The sequence below is a fragment of the Mustelus asterias genome, chromosome 10 (genome assembly GCF_964213995.1).
Source record: "Mustelus asterias chromosome 10, sMusAst1.hap1.1, whole genome shotgun sequence".
Taxonomy (NCBI): Eukaryota; Metazoa; Chordata; class Chondrichthyes; order Carcharhiniformes; family Triakidae; genus Mustelus; species Mustelus asterias.
This window is the reverse complement of record NC_135810.1, coordinates 111,375,948-111,394,038: the sequence shown is the minus strand read 5'-3', so window position 1 is coordinate 111,394,038 and position 18,091 is coordinate 111,375,948. Positions and strand designations below refer to the sequence as shown.

The following is an 18,091-nucleotide window of genomic DNA, read 5'->3' as shown; positions in this document are numbered from 1 at the left end:
GTTTAGCCGACCCATCAAGGGAGGAGGAGAGAAAGTGCCAGGAAGGACAGGACTTTCATTCCAGGGGGCGGGGGTGCAAACTGCAGTCAGACTAGCTGACCTGCTAAACACGTTTGGAGGCAGCCACAGAATTTCCGAGTGCGGAGGTGGGCCCGTTTAAAAGGCCCACTTTGGTGTTGTGGGATTTCATCCTCGTTATAATTAAAACAGAAAGACCCTCCAGCCCTCACACCTGCCTCACCTCCCCACACACTCCCCATGCCCCATCCATGACACCTCATGTCACCCATCCAGCCTCTATAGCCCTCATTCTCCATCCATGCCAAGCAGTGTCAACTCTTAATGCCCCTTTTAACCTCCCTTGCCAAGCTATTTCCCCACAACCCCTATGGCCCCTCATGTCCCAATGTCAGTTTTTTTTAAAATTGCTAACTTCCCACTTTCTTTTTAAAAACTCATTTTCTTGACATCGCAATAAAAGTGTCAATCATCCAGACCTTTTAAGTATCAATAGCAGAAACTGCAAGCATTTGAAACCTCTTTATCTTTTGTAAATAAATAGTGAAATTGACAGCTTAGATCAGAGATCCAGAACTGTCAATCAAACAACTTTATCCCTAGTGCTCAACTGTTTCAGTACTTTTTTAAAAAGTTGTTTTTACAGTATAGGGTTCATTAGTTCTATGAAGTTTGCGGTGGGTGAATGAGCATTAAAGCGATATACTTTTGTACGGGAAGGGGCACGAGGATAACCTTTTGATCTTGCCTTTCAAAAAGGTTCCCTCATGCAGACTATGGTTCATGACAGCTCTGTGGTGCCATGAGCCACGACTCTTAGCGAAGCTGGCCTGACTCCATGAAAATTGAGGACGACTAGCACAAGCATATCACTGCAATGGAGCTAGCCAGGTGGGGAATGCAGGGTGTGTGGTCACAACCCGAACCAGCCTTGCACACTTAAGCCCTGGCGAATTTGAGAAACCTCAAGAATGGCGTTGGGAATTCCGGAAGCAGGACCCGGCCGCCATTTGTAAAGGTCCACAGAGTCTCCCCAGAAATCCAGCCCATTAACTTTGTTTCCCTCCACTGGTGCTGCCTGACCTGCTGCGTATTTGCAGCATTTTATGTTCTTATTTCCGATTTTCAGACTATGTATTTTGCTTTATTAACTTTTAGCAGGTCTCGTCTGGATACTCGGTGGGATGCTCCAAAAGCTCAGCATCACATCCAAGAGGTTAAAAACTAGCTGTGTTTTTTCTCCATCTTGTTTTGCAGGGAGCACATCTCCGACCATCATAACATGGCCTAGAGAACTGGAGAGGAATGGGCAACCTATTTATCCACCATCGCACGTGTGACTGAGACTATCAAAACTGGAATAATAAAAGGAAAGCGTAGATGGAGAAGAGAGAGTAAATGTCAAATGAAGGAGAATTTGAACATTAAAAACATATTTTACTTCATTTGTTTTAAATCAGTACCTGGCATGTTCATTTGTTCTACAAATAACCGGTGCAAGACTCATTATATTGTGTAACGAGATAACGATGTTTCAAACTGTCCTCTGATGGCTCAGATGGTTAAGTGCACTGTGGGACTGAGCGATACAAAATGACCAAGTCCCAGGTCACATCCCTGAATTAGTTAATCTCAGCTGGAGTGCTGAAAGGGGTGCTACAGGCGATCTCCGTATTGTTGGGCTGGGAAGTGGCAGGAGGGAAAGCAACCAGGATCCCCGCTCCTAATTGCCATCCATTGACTCCAGTCAACAGAAACAACAACAAACAATTCGCATTTATGTAGCACCTACAACATAGTAAAATGTCTCAAGGCGCTGGAGTGTGGCCTTGCACGTGTGTGGGGGTAGAATCAAGCTCAGTTGCCATGGCCACCCAACCCCACATCTCCCCCAAACTGGCAACATTCTATTTCTATGCTCACTCGCAAAGAATGCATATTTGAACAAGGTAACATAGAGGCACCTAAACCAGTACGAGCCAGCACATTCAGAAGAGGGAATAAAAGAGCGACATTAGGTTTGTTTAAAAAAAAGTGCACGACTAACTGTTGAATCATTTCAGACTGATGTTCAGTGCAGTATTAAATAGATTACTTCAGTTCGCTAAGATCCTAAAGTGTGCACTATCTCAGATTCATCGCAAAAGACATGGCCAACGACATTTCTTCTGTGAGTTCTTCAGGAAGGGTAGACACAATTGTCGTGATGCTGCGAGTAAGACAGAGTATCCTAAAAGAAAAACAAGTTTTAAACAAGGATTATCTAATATGAACTATATTTTGAAATAATTATTTCCTTATTAATAATTATTCTCCCTCATCTTAGCTAAAGCAGCCTCAGCGTCCTGAAACTGGGGCTGGGCACAAGTCAAAGTTGTGATGCCTATGAAGTTGAATGTGCTAGGCTCAATAATAAATAATCACCATTGGCCAATTATTGGATGCCCACTTGGCACTTGCGGCTTACCGCTGCCATATAAATGAGAACTCAGACCTCAAAATTAATCCGCCCTCTTCACCTTGGAATGAGCAGGCTGACAGTAACTCTGCTCATTATACCTTGTAATCACATTAATTCAATTTTTATATCGACTTGGAATTTACTGACTGTAGCTGTTTGGCAAGATTGTTAAAGATATTTTCACTAATAAATTCAGAAACATCTCTTGCCCAGAAAGGTCTTTTCCAATTGGTCTGAAGCTGCATTGGCAGAATCGGTTGATAGTTTGGCTGACATATTCCGTGGATTCATTTCCAATTGGCTGCTAGTCATCTCTGCAGGGATTAGCTTCTCATACAACACTCCAACCCCTAGTACTCAAACCAGAGTACAAAAAGAGTCGGCATTGATCAGAACACAAGGCCAACAAGTAGCAAGCCTTTGAATTAGTTCAAGAAGCATATGTTTCCTTCCAAAGATCACATCCAGCCAGTTAGATGCAGATCCATCTAATAAGTCGCCCAAGTTCATGGTCAAGAGAACTTTTCTTTTGTAGTTTTTCATGGGATGTGAGTGTTGCTATCCCTAGACTGATTAACTGATTAATTTCTGGATAAAAGCAAATTACTGGAATCTCTTTTGGTAACTGATTAACCTCCTTGGCCATTTCAGAAGGCAATTAAGGGTCAACCACATTACAGTGGATCTGGAGTTATCATAGAATCCCTACAGTACAGAAGGAGGCCATTCGGCCCATCGAGTCTGTACCGACCACACTCCTACCCAAGCCCTATCCCCGTAACGAGTTTTTAAAAAATTAATTCATGGGACATGGGCATCGCTGGTTGGCCAGCATTTATTGCCCATCCCTAGTTGCCCGAGGGCAGTTGAGAGTCAACCACATTGCTGTGGGCCTGGAGTCACATGTAGGCCAGACTGGGTAAGGATGGCAGATTTCCTTCCCTAAAGGATATTTGTGAACCAGGTGGTCTTGTCTGACAATCGACAATGGTTTCATGGTCATCAGTAGATTCTTAATTACAGATTTTAAACATTTTTAATTGAATTCAAATTCCACCATCAGCCGTGGTGGGATTCAAACCCGGGTCCCCAGAACATTCGCAGAGTTTCTGTATTAATAGTCTAGTGATAATACCACTAGGCCATCGCCTCCCCCGTCATATGTAGACTGCACTCGATAAGGATAGTAAGAAGTCTCACAACACCAGGTTAAAGTCCAACCGGTTTATTTGGCAGCACTAGCTTTCGGAGTCTCAGGCTCCTTCATCAGGTGAGTGAAGAGCTGTGTTCACTCACCTGATGAAGGAGCCTGAGACTCCGAAAGCTAGTGCTGCCAAATAAACATGTTGGACTTTAACCTGGTGTTGTGAGACTTCTTACTGTGCTTAACCCAGTTCAACTTTTTGCAAAGGTAGGGGAGTCTAAAACTAGAGGGCGTAGGTTTAAGGTGAGAGGGGAGAGATACAAAAGTGTCCAGAGGGGCTATTTTTTCACACAGAGGATGGTGAGTGTCTGGAACAAGCTGCCAGAGGCAGTAGTAGAGGCGGGTACAATTTTGTCTTTTAAAAAGCATTTAGATAGTTACATGGGTACGATGGGTATAGAGGGATATGGGCCAAATGCGGGCAATTGGGATTAGTTTAGGGGTTTAAAAAAAAAAGGGCAGCATGGACAAGTTGGGCCGAAGGGCCTGTTTCTATGCTGTAAACCTCTATGATTCTGACTCTACATCTCCACATCCCAGATAAGGATGGCAGGTATCTTTCCCTAAAAGGATATTAGTAAACCAGACGGGTTGTACGACAATCAATGATAGCTTCATGGTCAATCTGACTGAGACTAGCTTTGCAGCTCTGTGTTACTAGAATGGTGCGTTATATTGCAATTTAACGTTATACATGGTTAACCTGGTAAGCTTTTCTTAAAACTAATGAAAACACAACCTTGTGGTGAATGGGAAGAATTTTACATGCTCTTGTCAACACTCTACTCTAATGCAAAAATGTTAATTTTAATTTCTAGAAATTGACTTGCTTTAATCGTTATTTGATACTTTCATGAAAGACAAAAGCAAAACAAAGCTTAGAGAACTTCAATGCTTCATTTACATTACACTGGTAACCGTTACATTGTAGACAAAAGGGATAAGTCAGAAGAATCAGAAGATAAACTAGGATTTACCTGTTTCTGTCTGAAATTATGGAACTAAAATTAGTGTGGAGGGGAACGTTTGATGTTTAAATCACAAAACTGTTACAGCACGGAAGGAGGCCATTTGGCCCATCGTGTCTGCACCAGCTCTGCAAATGAGCATTCCAGCTTAATGCCATTATCCTGCCTTTTCCCCATATCCCTGCATATTGTTTCTATTAAAGTAAACATCTAATGCCTTTTGAATGCCTCGATTGAACCTGCCTCCACCACACTGCCGGGCAGTACATTCCAGACCTAACCACCCATTTAAAAGAAAAGGACGGCACGATGGCACAGTGGTTAGCACTGCTGCCTCACAGCACCAGGGGCCCAGGTTCGATTCCCAGCTTGGGTCACTGTCTGTGCGGAGTCTGCACATCCTCCATGTCTGCGTGGGTTTCCTCCGGGTGCTCCGGTTTCCTCCCACGGTCCGAAAGATGTGCTGGTTAGGTGCATTGGCCGTGCTAAATTCTCCCTCAGTGTACCCAAACAGGCGCCAAAGTGTGGCGACTAGGAGAATTTCACAGTAACTTCATTGCAGTGTTAATGTAAGCCTACTTGTGACTAATAAATAACTTCACATTGTGCGAGAAAAAGATTTTCTCACAAATAGTTGCTTTGAATTTATAAAATGTAGGTGTATTATGATCATGTACAGCATTCCCTCTAATCATTTGCTTGAAATGCCACTTCAACAAAAATGGTGCAATTTACTGGGACTCCTCACCATACACAACTTAAAACTGTTCAGTGATTTCTGCCGAATACTGTTCCAGAATGCATCATAAACAAACACCCTCTCACCTTCTGTCAGAACCCTTAGTTCCTGCCAGTCCTACTCACCAGTTTACGTAATGGAACGGTAGCAGAGGCTCCTGCTCACACCCCTCACCAACCACCAGTCCAGATTTTAAAGCTTTGAAATTAGCTTCAATGTCTTTTTTTAAGATGTTCAAACTAACAGATCCACTGAAATAATTTAGAACTTTCTGCAAGGAGAAAATAAAGATACTTTAATGAGAAAAAGTTCTCTTTCAAATAGCTTAATGGGCATGCCATCACTCAGCATAGCATTAAGCTACGCAGAACTGAGAATCCTGAATTTGATTCCAGGCCCATGTTGCTTCTGTGTTGTTATGAAGGGTTTCTTGCACTGCTAGTTTCCAAAGTATGATCTTGCAAAATTGCTATTGATTCCAAATGAAATCTGTTGGATTCATAAAGACCAGTGTGCAGTAAAATCAGTAAGTTTACACTGGGGTTGCCACTGGTTACACAAGACCAGAGATGTTCAAAACCGTGATTGAACAATGTTTGTTCTGTAAGGGTACCGAGGCTTGCAGAACAAAAGGTGGGTAAATGAAGTTGGAGCACTGACCAGTCAGATGTAACTGAATGGTTCCAGTGGCTAAATGGCCTATGGAACAATGTTCCTAACAGGTTCAACAAAGTGGCATTTTATTAATGTGTCATGTTGCGTACATCAGTTAGCCAAGAAGTGTTTTTTTCCAAATAAAAACAATTTAAATACACAACACAATTTAAATAAAGAAATGCCTCTCTTTCAATTGTGTTTGTTTGCTAAGGATGTCAATGTCACATCCAGTGATGTTGTTCAATCAGCCAATATTTGACTGATTGTACAATGTTCAATAGGGCGGCACAGTGATGCCTCAAAGTGCCAGGGTCCCGGGTTTGATTCCCAGATTGGGTCACTGTCTGTGTGGAGTTTGCGCATTCTCCCTGTATCTGCGTGGGTTTCCTCCCACACGCCAAGGATGTGCGGGTTAGGTGGATTGGCCATGCTAAATTGCCCCTTGGTGCCATGGAACCCATCCAATCAAGTTATGGAGGGAGTCAATAGGAAGGTAGATGGAAATTCTGCTGTTACCTGATGGCAGCATAGGCCCTGCCACCATTTTTAAACACTAGCCAGACCTGCCTTCAATATTTACCAAGGTCCCTGACTATTTTTTTAAATCATTTTTTTTATAGGAAGTGGGTGTTGTTGGCTAGGCCAACATTTATTGCCCATCCCTAGTTTCCCTTCAGAAGGTGGTGGTAGGCTGCCTTCTTGAAGGCTGCAGTCCCTGAGGTGTAGGTACGCCCACATTGCTGTTAGGAAGAGAATTCCAGTATTTTGACAGTGAAGGAATGACAATATATTTCCAAGTCAAGATGGAGAGAGACTTGGAAGGGAACTTCCAGGTGGTGCTGTTCCCATGTGTCTGCTGTTCTTGTCCTTACGGATAGTAGTGGTTGTGGGCTTGGAAGGTACTGCCTAAGGAAACGTGGTGAGTGCTTGCACTGCATCTTATGGATGGTATGCACAGCTGCTACTGTTTGCCAGATTGAATGTTTGTGGAAGGGGTAGCAATCAAGCTGCATCCTGGATGGCGTCAAGCTTATTGAGTGTTGTTGGAGCTGCAAGTGGCAAGTGGAGAATATTCCATTACACTGATGACTTGTGCTTTGTAGATGGTGGACAGGCCCTGGGGTCAGAAGGTGAGGCACTTGCTGCATGATTCCCAGCTTTTGATTTGCTCTGGTAGCCATAGTATTTATATGGCTAGTTCAGTTTCTGGTCAATGGTCAGGGGGACGAGCTAGGGTAAATGCATGGGGTTATAGGGTTAGGACCTGGGTGGGATTGTGGTCGGTGCAGACTCAATGGACTGAATGGCCTCCTTCTGCACTGTAGGATTCTATTATTCTATTTCTAGCTACACTCAATTCTTCAAATATATGAGCTCCAACATCTTTTTGTATTCCATTGCTTTTGTGATTTGACTTGCATATTCTTAAAAACAAAAATAATTGAAAAGGTGCCTGGGAATAAATTACAGAACCGATACAACTGGTTCGGACCACTAAACTTTAACGGACACACACGGACGCGCACACACACTATAATTGCTGGACTCTTATCTCTTATTCCTTTCTGAAAACCATCATGGTCATATTTACCTCATGTGGAAGGGAAGAAATAGAAGCTGCCTGATAAAAATGTTTGATGATTCGTCACATAATGGACAAAGGGTTACGACAATAATTTTTACAATGTGCCCCGAGGTTAACCATGGTGATACTTACATATAAGACTGAAAGTTGATGTGCTATGTACTTGTGGCTTCCCAGGTGCTGCACATCATCTTCCAACTGCTGGCTTAAAACCAGGAGCTGATTTAGTTTCCCAATGTGGGAAAAATAATCTGCATTGAAAGCACATATAAAACAGCGTTAGACTTCTGCCCTCAAACAGCCTAATTGAATCATAGAATCCTCAGTCCACACCGAGCCTGCACCAACAACAATCCCACCCAGGCCCTATCCCCATAACTCCACGTATTTACTGTGCCAATCCCCCTGGCAGTAATGGGCAATTTAGCATGGCCAATCCACCTAAATGGCATATCTTTGATGCAACACGGTGTGGCTTTCTTCAGGGGAAAGGCATTTATTGGCCAAGATCACCAACAGAATAGATGAAGATCACCAACAGAATTAGTGGATCTATATACAAAACTATTGATCATGAAGAACTAATAATGTGTAATCTGTGTGTAAGAAAGCTTTTGTAGCACGGTTTTTAAAAAAAACTTCCTCTGAATTTAATCGGGAAATAAGGACCAAGGATGATAAATATATTATAATTAATACAAATAGAACAGTACATGTATTATTGACAAATGCAGATAGAACAAATCCAACAAGTAATTAATTAGATATTCATAATCCATTATCCAGCAAAGTTACATTTTATAACCCATGTACACAACACAAAATAACTCAATACAAAATTAGATAATACTATTGAATAAACCATGCAAAAATCACAGTGCTTCAGATTCACCAATAAATTCAAGAACATTCGAAGAAACTTCTAACTCAAATGAGTCCAGCGATCCTCGTGAACACCAGTGTTTTCATCCACACAGGATATTTGTGCACTTCATACACAACTTAAATAATAAAGGCAGCCATTCAATAATTGGGAGCTAAACTTGATTTTAAGGCACTTGTTCAAGGTACCTAAGAAAACACAATTCGTGCCTGCACTGTAGCTAGTTTCCTTCCTGACACATGTATAAGATATTTTCCTTGCTCTTTAAGATCCTGCATGCTACACGCCGTCATTCCCTCGATGAAATGTGTAAACAAACTCTTCCCAATTGTCCACCAGTGCAGTAAAAACACTTTTGCATTTTCTTATACGCTCAACCGGAGACTGGGGACTTCCATGCAGCACTCTGAAGTTTGACTTTTTTTCCTGTTGCCACAGCAAATCAAGACTGTTGGGAGAGCTTTAAGCTGATTCTAGAACTCAGGAGGGAATCCAGCTCCATATATTTGGGTCTCAGTAGAGAACTATTGAAAGCTCAGCATCCTCTAGTGTTATCAACTCTCTGAAAGTCAGTGCCTTCATGTTAACGAGAGCTGTCAACAGAAAGATTTCCTTGAGCCTGTTGCCCATGGTACACCTTGCAGCTAAAAGACTTCCTAGCTAGTTGTTAAAAGGAACGTAACAACAATCTAAAGCCAATGCCTAGTGCTTTTCCTTAGATGATTGTCATAGAATCACAGAAACCTCCTGTGCAGAAGGAGGCCATTCGGCCCAATGAGTCTGCACTAACCACAATCCCACCCAGGCCCTATCCCCATGACCCAATGGCATTTACCCTTGCTAGTCCCCCTAACACTAGGGGGCAATTTAGCATGGCCAATCCACCTGACCGTCTTTGGATTGTGGGAGGAAACTGACGCAGACATAGGGAGAACGTGCAAACTCCACACAGACAGTGACCCAAGCCGGGAATCGAACCTGGGTCCCTGGCGCAGTGAGGCAGCAGTGCTAACCGTTGTGCCACCATGCCACCCCGAGATACAATTTAGCATAATCGAGATTGAGAATGTTTTTGGAAAATCATAATCTGATCAGGCAGAATCAGCATGGCTTCATGAAAGTGAAATCATGTCTAATTTATTATAGTTCTGAGGAAGTCTCAACCAGAGTGGATAGAGGGAAACCAGTAGATGTGTTGTATTCGACATTCGACAAGGTAGCTTACAAAACGTTGTCATAAAATAAGAGCCCATGACATTGGAGGTAGTATATTGGCTAATTTGGCTAATGAGCAGGAAACAGCAAGTGGGATAAGGGGTTCTTTTTCAGGTTAGAGACATGTAACCAGTAGGGTTCCACAGGAATCAGGGCTGGGACCACAACTGTTTACAATATATAGGAATGACTTGGAGGAAGGAAGCAAATGCATTGTAGCGGAATTTGCAGACAACAGTAAAATAGGTGGAAAGGCAAGTTGCACGAGGGATACAAACAGTTTACAAAGAGATGTTGATAGGTTAAGTGGGCAAAAAGTTGGCAAATGGAGTATAATGTAGGAAAATGCGAAATTGTTTATTTTGGAAGGGAGAACAAAAGAATAGTATTATTTAAATAGAACAAAATTGCAGAAAGCTGCAACACGAAGGAATTAGGAGCACTTGTGCACGAAACACAGAAAGCCAGCACACAGGTTCAGCAGATAATCAGGAAGGCCAATGGCATGTTGGCCCTTGTTTCAAAAGGGTTGGAGTATAAGAGTAGGGAAGTCTTGTTGCAACTGTACAAGGTACTGGCGAGACCACATATGGAGTACTGAGATCGGTTTTGGCCCCCTTATTTAAAGAAAGATATTGTTTCATTGGAAGCAGTTCAGAGAAGGTTCACTATGATGATCCTCAGAATGGAGGAATTGTCTTATGAGGAAAGGTTAAACAGGTTGGGGACACTACGCATTGGAAATTAAAAGAATGAGAGGTGATCTCACTGAAACATATAGGATTCTTAAGGGGCTTGACGGGGTAAATGTTGAGAGGATATTTCTCCTCGTGTCGAAGACTAGAAGGCATTGTCTCAGAATAAGGGGTGCCAATTTACGACAGAGATGAGGAGGAATTTCTTCTCTCAGAGGGTTATGAGTCTTTGGAACTCCTTTCCACAGAGAGCTTGCCACAGAGAGTCCTTGTGTATATTTAAGGCTAAGATAGATAAATTTTGGATCAGTAAGGGAATCAAAGGTTATGGGGAAAGGGCAGGAAAATCGGTGTGAGGGATGTCGGATCAGCCATGATCCTATTGAATGGCGGAGCAGGCTCGAGGGGCCAAATGGCCTACTCCTATTTCTATTTCTTATGGTAAGAAGTCTCACAACACCAGGTTAAACTCCAACAGGTTTATTTGTTAGCACGAGCGTTCGGAGCACTGCTCCTTCATCAGGGGAGTCAAGAGCAGCGCTCCAAAAGCTCGTGCTACCAAATAAACCTGTTGGACTTTAACCTGGTGTTGTGAGACTTCTTACTGTGCCCACCCCAGTCCAACACCGTCATTTCCACATCACGTCTGTTTTTTATGGTATTGTGTGAGCAATCATGAGTGCAAATCCATGTCCTCTCCTACATTATAAAACTACTACAAACCATCGGATAGAAAAAAGTGAAATTAAAAGACGGCAAAGTTTTATACAAAATAAATCAAAAAAATATGCTGTTAGTTATTAACTCACCTGAATGCAAAACCCTCATAGTTCTTCACAAATGCAACAAAAAGCCACCTTTGACGCAAAAGCTATAGAAAACCGTAGGGCTGAGTTTCAACACTAAACAAAAATTAAAATAAAATTTAAACACTACAATTTAACAAAACAAAATAAGAAGCACCCAAACTAAAACCAAAAAGGAATAATTAACACTGTTTGCCACACGGCGTGTGTGAATAATGCATCACACATTATACGTTCCAGCCCCAAGCTTCTACATGATTGTGCAGCCTTATTACAAAACCAACTGCAACACTGTCAATCATGTTCCCCAACAGTTCATTAGTCTCAAATATGGCATCTTAAAATGGACAGCTTCACAGTTAAGAGGCTGAATTGGCAAACTTTGTATTCAGGCCTGATGAAGTACAGATATATCCACATTAGCATTGTTAAGTGCAGAGAAAACACAACGTTATATGTGGTTTGTGGAGTAAACATTCAAAGAAGGTAAAAATAAAGGCAACCAATGATCGCTTTGTATTCCTTGCTATCAGATAACAAGAACTTGTTTAGGATTTTTCTGGACACTTTGATCTCGATTGCATATTATCATTTCATCCAACTCCATTAATTAAAACGCCGTTGAAGTCTTTGTACGAATTTTGATCCTGCTCTGCTGCAGAGAAGCCAATGTTATTACGATTGCAAGCCTGTCATAGCAGAAAGGTGAAGAAGAATTGGAAATATAGTAACACGCTCGCGATACAATTGACTGTTTTACAGATTTGGATGTCCAGAACTCTCATCAAAAACAAAAATTGCTGGAAATACTCAGCAGGTCAGGCAGCATCTGTGGAGAGAAAAATGCAGAGTTGCTGGTCAATAACTTTTCTTCAGAACAAAACGGATGAAAGGCTATTCACCTAACCATTACCTCCACAGATGCTGCCTGATCTGCTGAATATCACGACCATTTTCTGTTCTTATTTCAGATTCCCACATTATTTTGCTTTTGCTCTACTTTAATCAGTTTAACATGGAAACTCCAGGATTAAGTTTACAGAGCCAATTTCTCCCATCTTTGCTTCTGGAGAACACCGATTTAGTGATGATTGGACTAGAAAGAGTTGAAACTGCTTTCACTTGTAAATACTATTATGTTTCAATTTTTTTTTAACGTTTTCCTCATAAATCCTCTTAGCTTCCCTTATCCTGCTCTTTTCCTATTTTCCCCTTTGTCTCTTTATAAGCCAACAATCTACAGAAGCATAAAATCATAGAATCCCTATAGTGCAGAAGGAGCCCATTCGGCCCATCGAGTCTGCACCGACCACACACCCGCCCAGGCCCTACCCCCGTCGCCCCACTTACTTACCCTGCTAGTCCCGACACTAAGGGGCAATTTAGCATGGCCAATCAACCCGCACTGTGGGAGTAAACCAGAGCACCCGGAGGAAACCCACGCAGACACGGGGAGAAGCATGCAAACCCCACACTGTTGCACTCTTCCTCTAACTTGTCCAGATAGATCGAAAGCAAACAATCTGAAAGGGAGCAATCGATGTGGTAAGCAGTCCAGGTGATGGCTGATCATCAATCTGGCTATGATCCATTTCCTTTTCCTTTGCATGCTTCATACAGCGAAACAACAAAAGACACAATTAAGACAAGGAAAAATGTCTGAACTATTCATTCATGCAAGTTGATCTGTTGGCAAGTAAATGCTGGCTGAATGTTTAATTATATGCTTCCCACCATCCCTCATTCACAAAAATTACCATCAATGCTCCTGACACGAGCACTCGATCGCAGAACCGCTGCAGCTCAGAAAGAGGCCATTTGGCCAGTTCTCTGCAAAAGCAATTCAGTTAATTCCACATTTCTGACCTTCCCCCCCCCCATGGCCATCCAATTTATTTGCCTTCAGGTGCTTGTCCACTTCCCTTTGAGAGCCATGATTGAACCCATCTCCACCAGCCTTTCAAGCAGTGCATTCCAGATCCTAACCACTCACTGAGTAAAAAAGAATTCCAACGTCGCTTTGAATTTTTTAAGTCAGTCACCTTAAACCTGTATCCTCTGGTTCTTGCCCCCCTTCAGCCAATTGGACGGTTCCTTTCCATGTACTCCATTCAAATCCCTCATGATTTTGAACACCTCTCTCAAGTTTCTTCTCAGCCTTTTCTTCTCTAAGGATAACAACCTTGGGCTTCTCCATTCTCTCCGCATGTCTGAAATCCCTTAGCCCTGGAACCATTTTAATCATTTTTTTCTTAAACCGCCACATCCTTTCTAAAGTCCACAGAATTGGTCACAATATTCCAACTGATGTTGAACCAATGTTTTATAATGGTTCCTCATAACTTTTGTACTCTACATCTCGATTTATAAAGGGCAGGATTCAGTGCACCTTTTTAATTGTTTTCTCAACCTGCCCTGCCACTTTTGACAATTTCTGCACATGTACGTAGGTCTTTCTCTGTTTCTATACCCATGTTAGAATTGTACTCTTTAGTTTATATTGCCTCTCCTCATTCTTCCTACCGAAACATATCTGCTCACATGTTGTATTTAGTTAATATCATCTTCCAACATCATGATGTTTCATTGTTGCATTTTAATTGCCAAACCTCCCAATGTCCACATTATCCTTTACTCAATGGTATACTTAATTTATTTGCCATGATTTCACAGTTCTTCTGTAGAATTAAAAAGAGAGCCTCAACCAAAATCATTAAGAGCAATACATTGGTACAAATATCATTTACCTGTAGGACATACGCAAATGTATCAAGACAGAGAAAGCATTCTTACCATCCACAGGAGGCTGTTCCAGCATATCAACAGGCCTACCGTGTATTACAAATATTTCAACACGGGGAAACAATGTCGACAATCCTTGAGAATCCAGATAGTCCTGTAAAAGTTTACTTCATGAATTTGCGAAAAGGAAACTACATAGCAATAATACAGCAATCGCACCCCTTCAAAAATGTTTTAATATATAGAATCCCTACAGTGCAGAAAGAGGCCATTCGCCCATCGAGTCCACACCGACTCTCCAAGAGAGCATCCTACCCAGGACCCTTCCCTATCCCTGTAACACTGCACATTTACCATGGCTAATCCACTTCACCTACACATCTCTTAAAGTTTACTTATTAGTTTCACAAGTAGGTTTACATTAGCACTGCAATGAAGTTACTGTGAAAATCCCCTAGTCGCTACATTCCAGCACCTGTTCAGGTACACTGAGGGAGAACTTAGCATGGCCAATGCACCTAACCAGCACATCTTTGAACTGAGAGAGGAAACCAGAGCACCCAAAAGAAAACACACACAGATACAAGGAGAATGTGCAAACTCCACACTGTCACCCAACGCTGGAATCGAATCTGGGTCCTTGGCTCTGTGAGGCAACAGTACTAACTACTGTGCCACCGTGCCACCCTATTTTAAGATCCAGGAGTACAATTGTTCATAATGGTAAAGTCTATCAATTCATTCCAAATAGCATCTTTACTGCAGAAAAATGTCTCAAAATTGCTTCACATTATTACCACCAATGCATTAGAGCTGGAGCTTTGAGCATTGTCATGTAAATATTTTTCAATCAACCAATATCGATCCAGACAGGAACAACATTGAATACCTACTACAATTAATTAGAGTCTTTAACGATGGTAAAGCACGTTACCTCCAATTGTGGAACAGGGTCTGGCAGATGCTCCAGATATTGTTTAATTCGTTCAACATAATATACTCCTGTATAAGAATGAAAGAACAATTCGAAAAACAATTTGAGCATGTAGCTGAATTCTAATACATCATTACAACACCCTGGATAAGTATAAAGTATCTCTTCCAAATTAAATTCTTAAGCTTTTTGGGCCAGAACTGAAGTTCAGCCCTGATTGTTTTTTGCGAGTACATTCGGACATAGAAATATAGAAGATAGGAACAGGAGGAAACCATTTGGCCCTTCATCACGATCATGGTTGATCGTCCAACTCAATAGCCTAATCCTGCTTTGACCCCATTCGCCTCAAGTGCTATATTCTGCCGCCTCTTGAATACATTCATGTTTCGGCATCAACTACTTCCTGTGGTAATGAATTCCACAGGCTCACCAGTCCTTGGGTGAAGAAATCTCTCCTCATCTCTGTTCTAAATGGTCTACCCCAAATCCTCAGACTGTGACCCCTGATTCTGGACTCCCCTACCATCGGGAACATCCTCCCTGCATCTACCCTGTCTAGTCCTATTAGAATTTTACCAGTCTCTGTGAGATCCCCCTCATTTGTCTGAACTCCAGCAAAAACAATCCTAACCTAGTCAATCTCTCCTCATACATCAGTCCCGCCATCCCCGGAATCAGTACATTCGAACATACAAAAAAGGAGCAGTAGGGAAATGGAGCTTGCTCCACTATTTAATATGATCATTGTGGAATTTAAAATTCCGCATTCGCATTTTTTCCCAATAACTTTTGATTTCCTTGCCTAACAAGAATCTATCTACCTCTGCCTTAAAAGTGTACCAGAGGGGTAAAATTGATCTTAGCTATTGTGTTTACACCCACACCCAAATATAATCAGTGGAAAAGATAGTTGAGCAATGTGTAAAATTTGCTGCTGTTCCCCTATTGCCCACCTTGTACTATTGTCCAAGACCATTCATCACGACCCCCACCCAACCCCCCCCCCAGGTTTCTTCAGCCAGGCTCTTGACAACCATACATAAATAACAAATAGGAAATGTGCCTTTTTTTAACATTAATTCTGACTTCATAGCTTACAGCAAATATTTTCATATCAAATATTTTAACATAAGACAATTGCTGAACATTTTCCTGGATTATTCTTTTGAGATGCTGGCTCCACTTTTTCCCAAACCAATTACATTCCTAAACTAAACAAATGTCTTTTATGAAAACAGAAACTGCTGGATAAACTGAGCAGGTCTGGCAGCATCTGTTGACAGAGAAACACAGTTAACATTTCAAATCCGTATGACTCTTCTTCAGAACGTTTATGTTTCTCAATGTAACAATCTGGACTTACACAGGCAATTTTATTTTCTGCTGTTCAAGATAGTGGGATCGGTCAACCAATGGATTGTTTGCTAGGCTGCTGACACTTTGTTTTCAAATGATAACCAAATTAATAAAAGCTGCCACAAAATAAAATGGATGTACATTAAATTGAATACTTAACAACTCCACGCCTCCCTTGAAGCCTCACATATGGTTCCTTGGACAGCAGCCATCCAACAAACCAGTCATTATTTACTCGTGAGCTTGATGCTGCAGGTTGTCAGAATGTGGGACAAGCCTCTACCTATGTAACATTCACATGGTTCCAGCGGAGTTCATTTGTCAAGGATCAGGGTTGGAAATCCTTGCCAATTTCTCCTCCTTCCACCATGGACACGGAGATCAATGGAAATGTACTGATCACCCTGGCTGCCTGGATGAGCACAGTAAGAGTTTTAACAACACCAGGTTAAAGTCCAACAGGTTTATTTGGTAGCAAATACCATTAGCTTTCGGAGCGCTGCTCCTTCGAAGGAGCAGCGCTCCGAAAGCTAATGGTATTTGCTACCAAATAAACCTGTTGGACTTTAACCTGGTGTTGTTAAAACTCTTACTGTGTTCACCCCAGTCCAACGCCGGCATCTCCACATCCCTGGATGAGGTCAGCTAACTGAGCACACCTCCCTTTTACTTTGAAGATTTTTTAAAATGTTGTTTCCTTCAGGTTTCCCTACAATGCTCACCCAAGATTGCAGAAATTTAACCTGTCACACAGACCTCTGCCAATGCAATGCCGATACTATAACTGCTAGGAAAGGTACAGGAGCACTGTGGGTTAACACAAATTACTGTTTACCTTCTTCTATTCTCTGTGGAATGTGAATCACTTCTGTTGCACTGAGCACGGTTTTCCATTCCGTGTGTTTGCCCATGATCTCCCCCATCCCACCTCCACGGACAAGATAAGTACAGGCTGGGGAACACTAATATGGAGTATACATATAGAAAACCCCAGTCAGTATTTCTTCACCTTCCTTCTTAACTGAGTTTGTTATGAAAATCGGAAGATATGAACACCATGTGCAATTGGTACACTCGTACTACAACATTGCAGTGTGCCATCAGTTAACTCAGAGTAAGGCATACAAAACAGAACACAACCGCAGTTTACCGTGATTTTATGCAGGAAATTATCCTTTGAGAATTTTTTAAAAGGCCAATTAGCACAATCACTAACGAAACTGCATAAAAATAGATGAGAGAAGTTAAAGTCATCTCAATTTACAAAGTGGCAGAGAGAACTCTACAGCTAGCTAAGTATCATTGATCCATAAATCAAAAGAGACTTATAGGTTGTATGTTTTCTTCCCTCCCAGGTTAAGTAGGCTGCCCAGAGGCCCATTGGGCATCTAGGAAAGCAACTTGGAATGTAAAAAATTGCAATGTTGGATAGGAAAAGAACTGCAAAATAGAACCATAAAACATCATCTTTACCTGCTCTTTTATTTTCACAGGGGAGCCTCTGCATTCCCTTACCTCCTGCTGCCTGCAAAATATCACCTGACCTTCCTAACCATCTTGTCTATCCCTAGCAGCCGGTGGGTGATTACCTTCATTACATTCACCACAGCATTTCTTTTTTGCTTTAAGATCTAGCTAAAGAACTAATGTACCTACCTCGTATGTGAAAAGACTCTGACTCTACGGGGCTTTTATCTTCCCTAAGCTGTTCCTGCAACTAGAAATAATAAAAGTCTCCATTAGTCAAATGGTAGCACAAACCTTTCCTAATTCAGAATAAAAAAATGTTATCACTTAAGTAACTCTGTACTATAGAATCTTACAG

At 41.8% G+C, this 18,091-nt stretch overlaps 1 protein-coding gene across 1 annotated transcript in view; it reads right to left on the bottom strand.

Annotated features, from left to right (window-relative positions):
• Positions 1-1,438: 1,438 nt before the first annotated feature.
• Positions 1,439-18,091, bottom strand: part of LOC144499870 (uncharacterized) — a 20,218-nt gene continuing 3,565 nt past the window's right edge. The window contains exons 3-8 of the mRNA XM_078222469.1: positions 17,923-17,983; positions 14,908-14,975; positions 14,025-14,127; positions 7,765-7,883; positions 5,516-5,661; positions 1,439-2,248 (exon numbers count right to left, since the gene is read on the bottom strand). Of these exons, the coding sequence (XP_078078595.1) occupies positions 2,143-2,248; positions 5,516-5,661; positions 7,765-7,883; positions 14,025-14,127; positions 14,908-14,975; positions 17,923-17,983 (603 nt within the window). The 3' untranslated portion in view covers positions 1,439-2,142. The remainder of the gene's footprint in view (positions 2,249-5,515; positions 5,662-7,764; positions 7,884-14,024; positions 14,128-14,907; positions 14,976-17,922; positions 17,984-18,091) is intronic.